The 11,541-nt window shown below is 46.3% G+C and overlaps 1 protein-coding gene across 1 annotated transcript in view; it reads left to right on the plus strand.

Annotated features, from left to right (window-relative positions):
* Positions 1 to 11,533, plus strand: part of LOC105853604 — a 32,822-nt gene extending 21,289 nt beyond the window's left edge. The window contains exons 13-17 of the mRNA XM_012724753.1: positions 2,406 to 2,544; positions 5,242 to 5,295; positions 5,559 to 5,639; positions 8,251 to 8,523; positions 11,309 to 11,533. Coding sequence (XP_012580207.1) covers positions 2,406 to 2,544; positions 5,242 to 5,295; positions 5,559 to 5,639; positions 8,251 to 8,523; positions 11,309 to 11,328 — 567 coding nt within the window. The 3' untranslated portion in view covers positions 11,329 to 11,533. The remainder of the gene's footprint in view (positions 1 to 2,405; positions 2,545 to 5,241; positions 5,296 to 5,558; positions 5,640 to 8,250; positions 8,524 to 11,308) is intronic.
* The last annotated feature ends 8 nt before the right edge of the window (positions 11,534 to 11,541 follow it).

Raw genomic sequence — 11,541 nt, forward strand, 5'->3', positions numbered from 1 at the left:
TTTAAGTTTAACTTTGAGTTGTACAGAGCACTGAAGGTTAACAAAACGGAATTGCTAATGAAGGATCTTGGGCTTTTCTTCCGGGAAGGCACTGGAAAAGTAGTCTTGGGTACGACTTGGTATTAGATTTACTGCTGCTCACTGTACATGCCTGGTATCTGTAAATGGTTTTGGTTCCTCATAAATGACTAAGTTACATTTGCATTCTGTGCTCTGAGTAGGTGCTGTGACTTACTCTTGTGGGAATTTCTCTTGTACATCTTTTTGTTTATATTGTAGTTTGTGAAAAGTTGAAGACTTGGTTCCATTAAGTTAAAACGCAAGGCAGGAAAGAGCGGGGACTGCCCGCATGGCGTGTTTTGTTCTGTTCCCGGTGCAGCGCCCTGTGGAAGTGACCAGATGTCTCCTGTGAGCCTGGCCCTAGCCGCCTTACAGCAGTGCAGGAGGCCTGCAGGGCGGACAGGGAGGCATCACTCCCCGCGGAGGGCTGGCCCTGAGCCCTGACTACTGCGGCTCCTAAGTCCTGCCACAGGTTCAAGAAGCTGACTTTCGGTCCTTCGGAGCTGAGCCAGCCAGGCAGAGGGGCGAGCCAGACAATCACACAAAGCAAAGCGCCACTTTGTCTGGGATCTAGTTGGAAGGGTTTGCTAGAGCAGGGATTCGTGGCCTTTGCTACAGAAAGTCATGCCCTGGGGAGCTTTACTAACTTCTGTGTGGGTTCCCCCTGCAGAGATACTGACCAAACTAGTCTGCAGTGGTCTGGACTTGGCTTGTTCAAGATGAGGCGGTGGTTCTTATGTGCTGCTAGGATGAGACCCACTGTGGGGTGGACAGCCCCAAGTGAGGGATGTCTACCCTGGAGGACACAGATGGTCCTGAGTTCTTTCTGATGGGGATGTTTGTAGTTGGGGGCTTTAAGTCGTCTGGTGCTGTCACTATGTACTTTCTGTTTAAACCAATTTTAAACCTAAAGATGATTATTTCCCAGATTGCTCTAAGAATCAGACACAGTGACAATTGGAGATGCTCTGGGAGTTGTAAAGCTCTGTGGAAATATAAGATCAGAGTGGGGAGCAGAACAGGCAGATCAACAAAGTATACTGCTGACGGGAGCAGCGGGCAGGTCAGGAGAGTTCTGCCACGCCCTGTGGGTCACCTCCGGGGCAGGAATCAAACTCACACTGAAGCACCTGTGTCTAGCTTGCAGTGCTGCATCCTAACACATTGCGCCACCAGGGAGGGCCAATGTAAGATGCTCTTACTGGTTTCATACCATTAATAATTTGTTTAACTGACATTTATCAATGATGACTATTATAAGTCAGCCTGGGGTCAGAGCTAAGAATTTAAAACAACAACAATCCTTTCCCTCAGAAGATGCCACTGTAGTGAGAGAAGCACCACATTCATGCAAAGAAAGAACTTGTGTGTGATGTGGCATCACCATGGAGATGGTACGCGGCGGGCATGGCTCCTCATGTGCTCACCCCATCTTGAGTTTACAGGAGAAAGGTGGACAGTGTGAGTCTGGACAGCTCTGGAAGCCTGTGTGCAGAGCTTTGGGGAGTGTGGGGTTCCTGGGAGGCATTGCCTGTGCTTTGCCGGCCTTGGCAGGCCTTTGAGGATTATGAGGATGACACTAGTGGCTTGGATGGAAGGGGAGAGGGACACGTGAAGATCGTCGGTTTATGAAGGTGATGTCTGCATAGTGTAGCGATTTTTAGAAATGTATTTCTCCCCCCAGACTGGCTAGCTGTTCTGGAGAGGAGAGGGGAGGTTGGAGCAGAGACGGGAGGTGAAGGCAAGGGGCAGTCAGTGGTGGGGAAGAACTCATACTTGGGAGTCAGGTGTGGATTGGATTTCTTTCCACTACTTCTCATGTGTGGCATTGGGCAAGTTGATCGGCTTCTGTGAGGTTCATTATCCATAAAATAGTGATGGGAGGATTTGGGGGGAAGGTGGCATTAGTCAGAGGGAATGTGGAGGAACCCTCAGCAGAGTTCCCTGCATGCTGTTGAGTGGACTCTGGTGATCGCTGTAAGCAAGAGAAGCGGACGCAGTTGAGAAGCATTATTGGGAGGGCAGGTGACGGGTCAGCGCACCTTCCAGTTTGGGAGCAATAAATTCTGGAGTCACGAACGGGCCGAAAAGTTATCCATTGAAAAAACAGGGTCAAGAGACTGGCAGCCTCTGGGAAGGAGCAGAGTGGCTTGGGAGAGGGGGAGCTTGAATTAGGAGAGAAAGGTGTATGGTTAGCCGAGATTTCCAAGATCAGAATTTCACTGAGCATTCAAATAAGCAACTACCTTTTAAGTTGTCATGGTCCTTATTTGACATTTTGTGTTCTCAATTCATACCCATTTTAAATTTTAAAGATCACCTTTTTTTTTTCTTTCCTTAAATAGGAATTTGAATTTGTTGATGGCTCACTTTTGAAATTGAAAAGTTATATTGAAGTTTATTTGGAGCAACCGATGGAGTTTAAATTAATTTTGGTTGAAACGGATTCCGAGGAAATTGTGTGGACAGCAAAACTAAGAGAATGTAAGTGTTTTGTAAGTTGAACAAAAACTCTGGGTTATAGATGCTGGGTTGTGGACACTGGTGGGTGTAAAGCTATCAGGGCGCTTGCCCAGGCTGAAAATCTGAGAGGTCCCTGGCAGGGCCTCCGGACTGAGGGCTCGTCTGGGTCTCAGGCACCCACATCCCATCCCCTGGAGTCAGCCATGGCCCTGCGAGTCGGGGAGGCTGACACTGTGTGTGGACTCAGCCCATGGAGCGTGTTGCTTCACGCTGCTGGAAGCTGGGAATCGGGCCATCAAGACTCCGTCTCTTCTGTGACCTGGGCCACGTGCATTTGGCTGAGCGCATGTCTGACTTGCCTGGCTCCCCTTGTGGCCGTTAGCTGAGAGCTCCTGCTCTCTGATCACAGCTCCCCTGTCTGCCCCACCACCCCGCTTAGTATTTGGGGAGCCCTCCTACAAGCACCCCTCCCGTATCCTCCTCTGCCCCAAGAGGAGGAGGCGAGGGCGGTGGCCTGTGGGCTGATTCTGGGAAGGAGGGGCCTGGGGACTCCTCCTTTCCAGGCAGGGCTGACCTTGAACTCCATTCTGTTTGGAGGAAGTTTTTCCGCCAGTTATGCAAGGACTGCTTCTATTAGGGTATGTGAATATTTTGGAGCCCAGAGAGAGGCAGAAGCCTGGGGCTATCGGCTCTTTGTGGGCATGTGGGCCCCTCTGCCAGCTTGGGGCTGCAGTAGCCTCACCCCATTGGCCCCGAGGCCCCTGCATTTGTATCTGTTGGGTGCGTGTGGATTTGCTGGTGATGCCTCGTGCCGGTGCTAAGATTGTCTCTCCGTGACACACGTTATGTTCCCTAGAGGCCTGGCTTTTGTTTCCTGGGTATAAAGATAAGCTAGGAAGGACAATCTAATCATGGGATTTTTCAGTCATAGTTTAAAAGGAGTCTTTTAAATTTTTTTATTATTTTTAAAATATATTCATTACATCATTCTTCACTTTTGTATGATGTATGGTTGCCCATGAAACCCCCACCACGATTCACCCAAGCACCATCCCTGTCACCCCTTGTGCTCTTCCCACCCCTGTCTTGGCCCTTTTCCCTCTTCCTCCTCTGCAGTATGTCTCTGATCTGTAGTTGCTTGATCATTTTGATTTTTTTTAAAGAATTATTTATGCACACAAAACTGGGGTACAGACCAGAAGGGCAGGGGCGGTGAGAGGCTTCACCAGAAACAGAGTGGGGAGCAGAACAGGCCTACTGAAGAAGTACACTGCTGAGGGGAGCAGCGGGCGGGTCAGGAGAGGTCTGCCACGCCATGTGGGTCACCTCCCTGGGTGGGGGATTGAACTCGCACTGAAGTGGCTGTGGCCAGCTTGCACTGCTGCGCCCTAACCCGTGTGTCATCAGGGAGGGCCCTGATATTGATTTTTACTTTATCATAGTTACTTTGTTTTTTCGGATTCCTTACTTGGTTTCACTACATTCCACCTATAAGTGAGACCATTCGATATTTTTCTTTTGCTTCCTGGCTTACTTCACTGAGCATAATCCCTTCCTGTTCCATCCATGTTGCTACAAAGGGCATAAGTTATCCTAAAAAGAGCCTTAAAAAAAATATATATATATATATATTCTAGATATGATTGATTCTTATTCCCAGTATTCCACCTTAAAGTGGGTCCATTTGTCCAAGCTAAAATTACTTGCCGGTAAAGGGTCCTCCTTGGGATTCTCAGTGTTGGGAATTAGATCATTTTTCTTGGTATTCATTAATTTTTTTCAAATAAAGGACTTTGAAAGATGTTACTTTTTAGTCACAGGGAAGTAGAGTATTTAGTCATAGTCAATAGTAATTGAATACACGGTACTGGGATAGCAGATAGTCTTGGTAGTTTTAAAGGCCACATTATAAGGCCTCTTAGTATTTTTTTTTTTAAACATCTTAGTTAATACTCTGCAGAGTAAGATATTTATGATTCTATTTTTGGGGAGGTGGGGGTGGGTGGCTTAAGCTAATCAGTGCTTAATTTAGGTTAGTCATCACTACGAAGAGACCTAAGGAAACCATGCACGAGACATAAGCATCTGTTGCAGCAGGGGCTAAATTTAAAACACGTGATTTCAAATCACCATGAAGTCTCCAGGAAGGAGTCCCTAGCTACTGTGTTTACCAACATACAGAATGTTGATAGATGAAACAAGTTTTGGAGAAGCAAATATATTTCTTTTTAGGATATGAAATACATATTTTTTAAGGATAACTCATGCCCTTTGCAACAACATGGGTGGAGCAGGAAGGGATTATGCTCAGTGAAATAAGCCAGGAAGAAAAAGAAAAATATCGAATGGTCTCACTTATAGGAGAAATGTAGTGAAACCAAATAAGGAATCAGAAAAATACATACATACATACATTTAAAATGAAAAAGTGTTTATTTTCATTGCCACCTTTTCCACATGGCAAGTCATTACTAGTGTTCTGTTTTCAATAGTTGTATTGAGTAGCCTCTCAGTTGGCACAAGGGTGTGGCAGAAATCATGACAGTGTTTATGTAGATGACATAAGAGGGGGAACACTTGCCTTGCAAGATGTGTTAGAAGGAATACTTGTATTTGGAGAGATTGCCAAAACTCTAGAATTGTATGCACTTTCTCAAATAGATTTCTTTAATTCAAACTTTACATCACTTACCCTGACTGGTGCTTATGTGTTAACAGGTGACTGGGTTCAACATGATCAGAACCGAAACATCTCGAAAAGAAACACAAGTGGTAAGTGCTTGTGGCTGGATGTTAGAAAAGTTTTAACTTGTGCTTCTATTCCTCCCACTTACTAGAATTATTTTGCCCCACAAATGTTGAGACAATAAGAATCTGTTAGGTATGTGACAACTCTTAAGCATCTGAACAACCTTTTGAGTTCTTCCTCATTTTGATTCTATTTGAAAGATGGATTTAAAAAAAACACAGATTAAAACCGGGCATATACAAAGAAATAAAAGGGGAAACCAATATGTTGATTTATTTTTTTTAAGGTAACAGACGCCGAAAAATGAGTAGCAGCTTACCTGACGAGGAGGTCTATGATAAAAGGATGAAGCGGATTGACAATTCAGGTTTGTAAAGGGACCATCAATGGCTGTAAGTTTTCTCCAGCGCCTCCTGCAATATTCATCCAACACACTGCTGTAGGCTCATTCTTCCCAGAGGCTCGTCCCAGATGTGCCTGCCCTCACGTGATGCCTGTCTTCCAGCTGCGCAGGCCTAGAGGGGCTCCTCCGTGGTGGGCTCTGCCTGCTTTTCCACTCCCTTCCCCTCCACCCTTCCCATACTCTGAGCAGAGTGGGTGACCTGAGGATCCTCGCAGTCCTCACACATGGGGACACGGGCCGCCCAGTTCCCACAGTCCTGAATGTGGAAGAAGTAGTGAATGAGATTGCGCATTGTGCTCCACTGAGTCCCAGTTACTAGCTACTTCTGGGATGCAAAGAACCACGTTTCCAAATAACTGGCTGAGGCCAAAGATCAGTAATTGTGAAAATGCAAGAGATTTAAAATATTTAACATCACTTAACGAACCCAAAATTTAAGGCCAGGTACAATTCTCAATGCTAAGTTTAAAAATGCAGGCTCAAATTATATGAGACAAAACCTTGGACTGCATATAACTCCCCAAGTTAACCCTTTCATCTCAAATGTCCTGTTACTGTGTTTCCTATTATTATAAGTTATGAATCTCTAACAGCAGACAAAGATTCTCTAAAAAGGGAAATAAGATACTGTCTACTTTTTAGAGCACGAGGCTGTATGTATGATTTTGTCAAATATCACTGGAAATATTTACTTTTATTATTTTTAAAAAGAGATTTATTTACTTATGCATACAGAACTAGGGTACAGGCCAGAGGTGCAGGTACAGGGGAAGTGAGAGAATTCACCAGGGAATGGGGAGCAACACAGGCAGATCGAAGAAGCACACTGCTGAGGGGAGCTGCGAGCGAGACAGGAGAGGTCTGTCATGTCATGTGGGTCCCCTCCCTGGGTGTGTGTGTGGGGGGGATCAAACTTATGCTAAAGTGGCTGCATCTGGCTTCATGGTGATGTGCATTGACCTGTTGCACCACCAGGGAGGGTCCTATTTACTGTTATTTTTAAGTGAGCATCAAAAAAAGTGAGGTTCCGGAATTATTTTTAAAATCAAACTAAGTTGGGATACATTTTTTCCAGTTTTATTGATGACTTGATATATGTCCGCATCGTGAAAAATTTACCAATCAAGTTAATGAACACATCCATCACCACACATAGCTACTTGTTTTTGGTTGGGAATACTTAGCATCTACTCTCTATTCAAATGTTAAGTGTGTAGTATATATTATTGACTGTAGACATCATACTGCTCATTAGCTCTCCAGAACTTAACCATTTTAAAATGGAGTGGGACCAATTTTATATTAAATTGATTGATAGAACAAGTTTCCTGATTGCATGCTATTATTTGATTATTTACAATTAGATCCTAGAACAAGTAACCAAAAGTTATCAAATACTAGCTGAAAGATGAAGGATTCCCAACCTTTTTGGATTTGAAAATGTGATATCTAAGCCCATTAATAAAGATTTATTTTTGTTTAAGTATTTTTGCAACATCCTTTGAGCTATGGAGTCACTAGGCTGCTAGTTTCAGATTCAGTATATCACTGTGCTGTTTTTGAAAATCTGATTAGCACTCAACAGAATCACTTTGAAATTTTTATTAGAATTTAGGGTCAGACTCTGATGTCAGTTAGACTATCTCAGGATAGTCCTGAGAACTTAACATTTTTGCTGGTTCTTTTGAGATATATCCTGAGCAAGTGACCGCGTATCAGGAGCCCACTAGGGGGCGTGGGTGTTACTTCCGCATCTGTGTCTTAATGAAGAAGGTGGAGCGCACTGAATTGGGGACCAGCCGAGTGCAGAGGCTGGTGGTGGGAGATGGAGGTGTTGCATCCTGGAGGAAGGGCAGGGGGTCCTCTTCTCTCTCACTGCCTTCGGGTCTTACCTCCAGTATTTGTAATACCTTGAGGAGCCTTTCCCAGACTGCTGCCAGAGAGCTTTGCTGCACCTTTGCACTGCCAGCAAAGACACCGAAAGTAGAATTGAGCCTAATGATAGGGCTGATGTTTTTATAGGGCAGTGGTGGCCGCTGGCTGGCCTAGGCCCACCAGGATTATGATGCTGTTTCCTAGAGGTCACCAGATGTTACAAATACTTTTCTGTAGAACGTGCTTTCCCTCTAATACCAGGAGGTGGCGTAAGGGAGACTACCTCGGGTCTCCTGTTGTCCCTGTAGTGCTCCACGAAATAGTTACCTGAGTGTGGCTCTGACATTTGAGCATAAACCCAGAGCTGGGCAAGGTCAAAGCTCCGTATTTTTCTTTTTGAGCCACATAACATTTGTGCTGTCTTTTTTTTTTTTTTTACTCCGACCTAATCTAGGCAGCTCTGTAAGACAGTATCTTTCCCCGAATTATTGAACTGCTACCATTATACTTTCAATCTAATGTTCTTATTTGACATAATTCCCTTCAGCCATTATTGGGAAGCAGAGATTTTAAGATCAGTTAAAGATCTTGGCCCCCCCCCTCTTTTTTTTTTTAATCTAAACTGAGTAATTTCTCACTGTGAATTGCTATAAATGACTGAAGAGTCAGGAGGAACTAGTGAGTTCTCATCTGCTTGTAGATGGAGTGAAGACCAGACCGTGGCTCACAGACGCTCAGCTGATCACCCTTGCTGAGAAGTTGGGGGACGAATGGATAAAAATTGCAATTGCCAACCTGGAGTTGGAGATCAGCGATATTGATGCTATCCAGGAGAAGAAAGAAGATGTTACCATCTGTAAATTTAGGATGTTGAAGAAGTGGCAAGAAAAGGAGCAGGGTAAGGCCACGGCCCAGGCCCTGTATAGCCGCTTGAAGAGTGTTGTTTCTACGGAAGCTCAGGCCGAGCTGGAAGGTGAGCGGGAAGCAGCTTCGTGTTGGGGCCCCGGCTGTGTCTGTGGACAGCAGACTGCTGTAGGAAGTGTCGCTTGATAATCCAGGAGTTTGGGTTCAGACAGATGTGCCCTGCAGTAGGCGGGCTGCCGTCATTTCAGTAAAGGTGATACATGGCCCTGGACTCTGAAGAAGGACCCAGGCCTGTGGGTTCCTATGAGCTGGCCACTCCGGAGAACGGTGACCTACTTGCTATCTACAAACCACAGCAGAGCATACCTTGACCACCTTCAGAGCATAGCCCGTATCAGGAGGCAGGTCTGGGGATGCCTAGCCCGTTGCTGACTGTCTCCATGGCAGTCTCCAGATAACTCTGCCTGTGATAACGTCATACTTTGCTGATGCAAATGTCTGTTCACACTGGTCACGGTGTCCCCTCCCCGGCCCCTTGTAAAACTTTGCCCCCGCCCTTCCTACCCCTTCCTCCGGACCCCATTCGTCATACCATTGTCACATGATTAGCTTATTCTATACTATCCTGTATGATATCAATGGCCCACGGACTTCTGCTCAAGCAGCAGAGTCTTGCCTTGCAAACCTGCTCCACCACCTTTGTGTCACTCATCACATTCCTGCCGCCAAGTGGCAACACAGGCCCAGCTCATGTTCTAGCTGGTTGGACCTCTCTGTCCCCATCCGTCAAATGGGTGACACCACCCTCCCCGGAAGATGAGGCCTGTGAAGGGCCAGAAGTAACCGTCATGCACTTGAGAGGGGGACCCTTGGGCCCTTGGGCACTGGGTGACCGGGGAGCCTCCAGTGGCAAAGAGGGACGGGAAGAAGCGGAGCCCACAGAGGCAAAAGGAGTCAGTTCTGGTCTCAGTCCAGAAAGTGACAGGCTGCTGCCGTTGTTTTAAACACTTCCTGTTCTGTGCCTCGAGTTAGCACATTGTTAAACCCAGGGTCCAACCAATTCGAAAGTTTATTATTATACATGGCTACCATTGCTAAAAAAGGGGTGTTACTTCTCGGAAGCCTCACTGAATACCAGGGGTTTTATTTGGAATTCTACTTAGATTTTTCTTTTAAAGATTTTTATTTATTTCTGCTTCCAGAACTGGGGTACAGGCCAGAGGTGTGATGGGTGAAGGGATTCATCAGAGACAGAGTGGGGAGCAGAGCAGGCAGATCGACAAAGTACACTGCTGAGGGGAGCAGCGGGTGGGTCAGGGGAGGTCTGCCACGCCATATGGTCACCTCCCTGGCTGGGAATCGAACTTGTGGTACAGTGGCTTTGGTGAGCTTTATAACGCGGTGCCTTAACCCATTACACCGCTAGGGAGAGCCCCTCTACTTAGAATTTTTTAGCCCCTTAAAGGGTGTGGAAGGCTGTGAATGCATGAATAGAAGCACAGGTGTTCTCCCCGGGTGCTGCCAGCCTTCTGGAGGGGCAAGCCTGAGAGTCCCACCTGGTCTGTGTATGCAGAAGCCCTGGGCAAGTAGAGTAGCTGGTCCTGGTACCAAGTTTCTCCTTTATGCTCTTGGGTGTAAGGATAGAATGTAAACGGCTGGGCCCGCCTGTGGGAATCTGCTTATTTGACACGGGCACTTCTGCCTATTGACAGGAGGGTGAGGAGGGTCAGAGGAAGGCCTGGCCCGGAAATCTTTCTCTGAGACCCTACAGAAGGCTTGTTTGTTTTGTTTTCATCAGCTCCCGACTGCAGTGGTCATTTGACTTGTTGATGCATTCAAACTATGAAAGGGTTATGGCAGTGTTTAGTAGGAACAGGGATTTAAAAATCTTAATAGTTCAATTCCCTCATTAAATAGGAAAAAAAAATCTATGAGACAGAAACAAGCCCCCTCCCCCACTCCCCCACCTCCATTTACTGATATTTTATGTCCTTGTGTTCCAAAATGTTGGGCTAATTGGCTGACTTCAGCTTTTTTTTTTTTGAAGATTTATTTATTATATATTCATGCAGAACTGGGGTACAAGTCAGAGGTGCAGGGGTGGTAAGAGGATTCACCAGAGAGAGTGGGGAGCAGAACAGACTGACTGAGAGGAGGGGAGCATCGGGTGGGCCGGGAGAGGTCTGCCACGCCATGGGGGTCACCTCTGGGGCCGGGGATTGGACTCTCACTGGAGCGGCTGCGGCTAGCTTGCAGTGCTGTGTCCTAACCTGTTGTGCCACCAGGGAGGGCCCTGACTTCTGCATTTTTCTTTTTTAGATTTATTTATTTATGCATACAGAAATGGGGTATAAACCAGAGGTGCAGGGGCAGTGGGAGGGTTCACCAGAGACAGAGTGGGGAGCAGAACAGGCAGGTCAATAACGTACACTGCTGAGGGGAGCAGCGGGCGAGACAGGAGAGGTCTGCTGTGCCATGTGGGCCAGCTCCAGGGCCTGGGATCAAAAGGCTAAGGCTAAGGCGGCTGTGGCTAGCTTCTTATGCTGTGTTTTAACCCCTTGCACCACCAGGGAGGGCCCCCTTCAACTACTTTAAAATGAAGTAATATGAAGACCTAAACAGACTTTTTTGTTTAATAATAAACAGACTTTTTTGTTTAATAATATAATAGTTTATTTTTATACCACTTTGTGCCATTTCCCTTCTCAGTTGTGACTTCTGCATTTTTTATTAGAATGTTTAATGTCACCACAGCCCTTGGGTTGCAGGACTATCCATGACTCAGGAAGCCACTGCCGCCGTTGCTTTTTGAATCAGACAGCATGACCTCTCCCCCCTGCCCCCCCGCAACGAAGCCCTAAATTTATTTGATTGTCTCTCTTATTTTTTGTTAGGTTTTTTACAGGAATCATGAACCTCGGAAGGTGAGCTCAGAAAGGAAGCCTCGGGAACCTGGCCAGGGGCACACGTTGTCTGGGTGAAGGGAATGCAAAACACTTGGAAACCTGTGGGAAGAGAAAACCTCTGTCTGTGCACACACTTTGCACCTCCTGCTCACACCACCCCCTTACCTCCCCAACACAAGTCTTCTTACAAAGGTGCTTCAAATGACTCAGCTCCCCTAGGT

The sequence above is a fragment of the Condylura cristata genome, unplaced genomic scaffold (assembly GCF_000260355.1).
Source record: "Condylura cristata isolate star-nosed mole 26May11 unplaced genomic scaffold, ConCri1.0 scaffold00014, whole genome shotgun sequence".
Classification (NCBI taxonomy): Eukaryota; Metazoa; Chordata; class Mammalia; order Eulipotyphla; family Talpidae; genus Condylura; species Condylura cristata.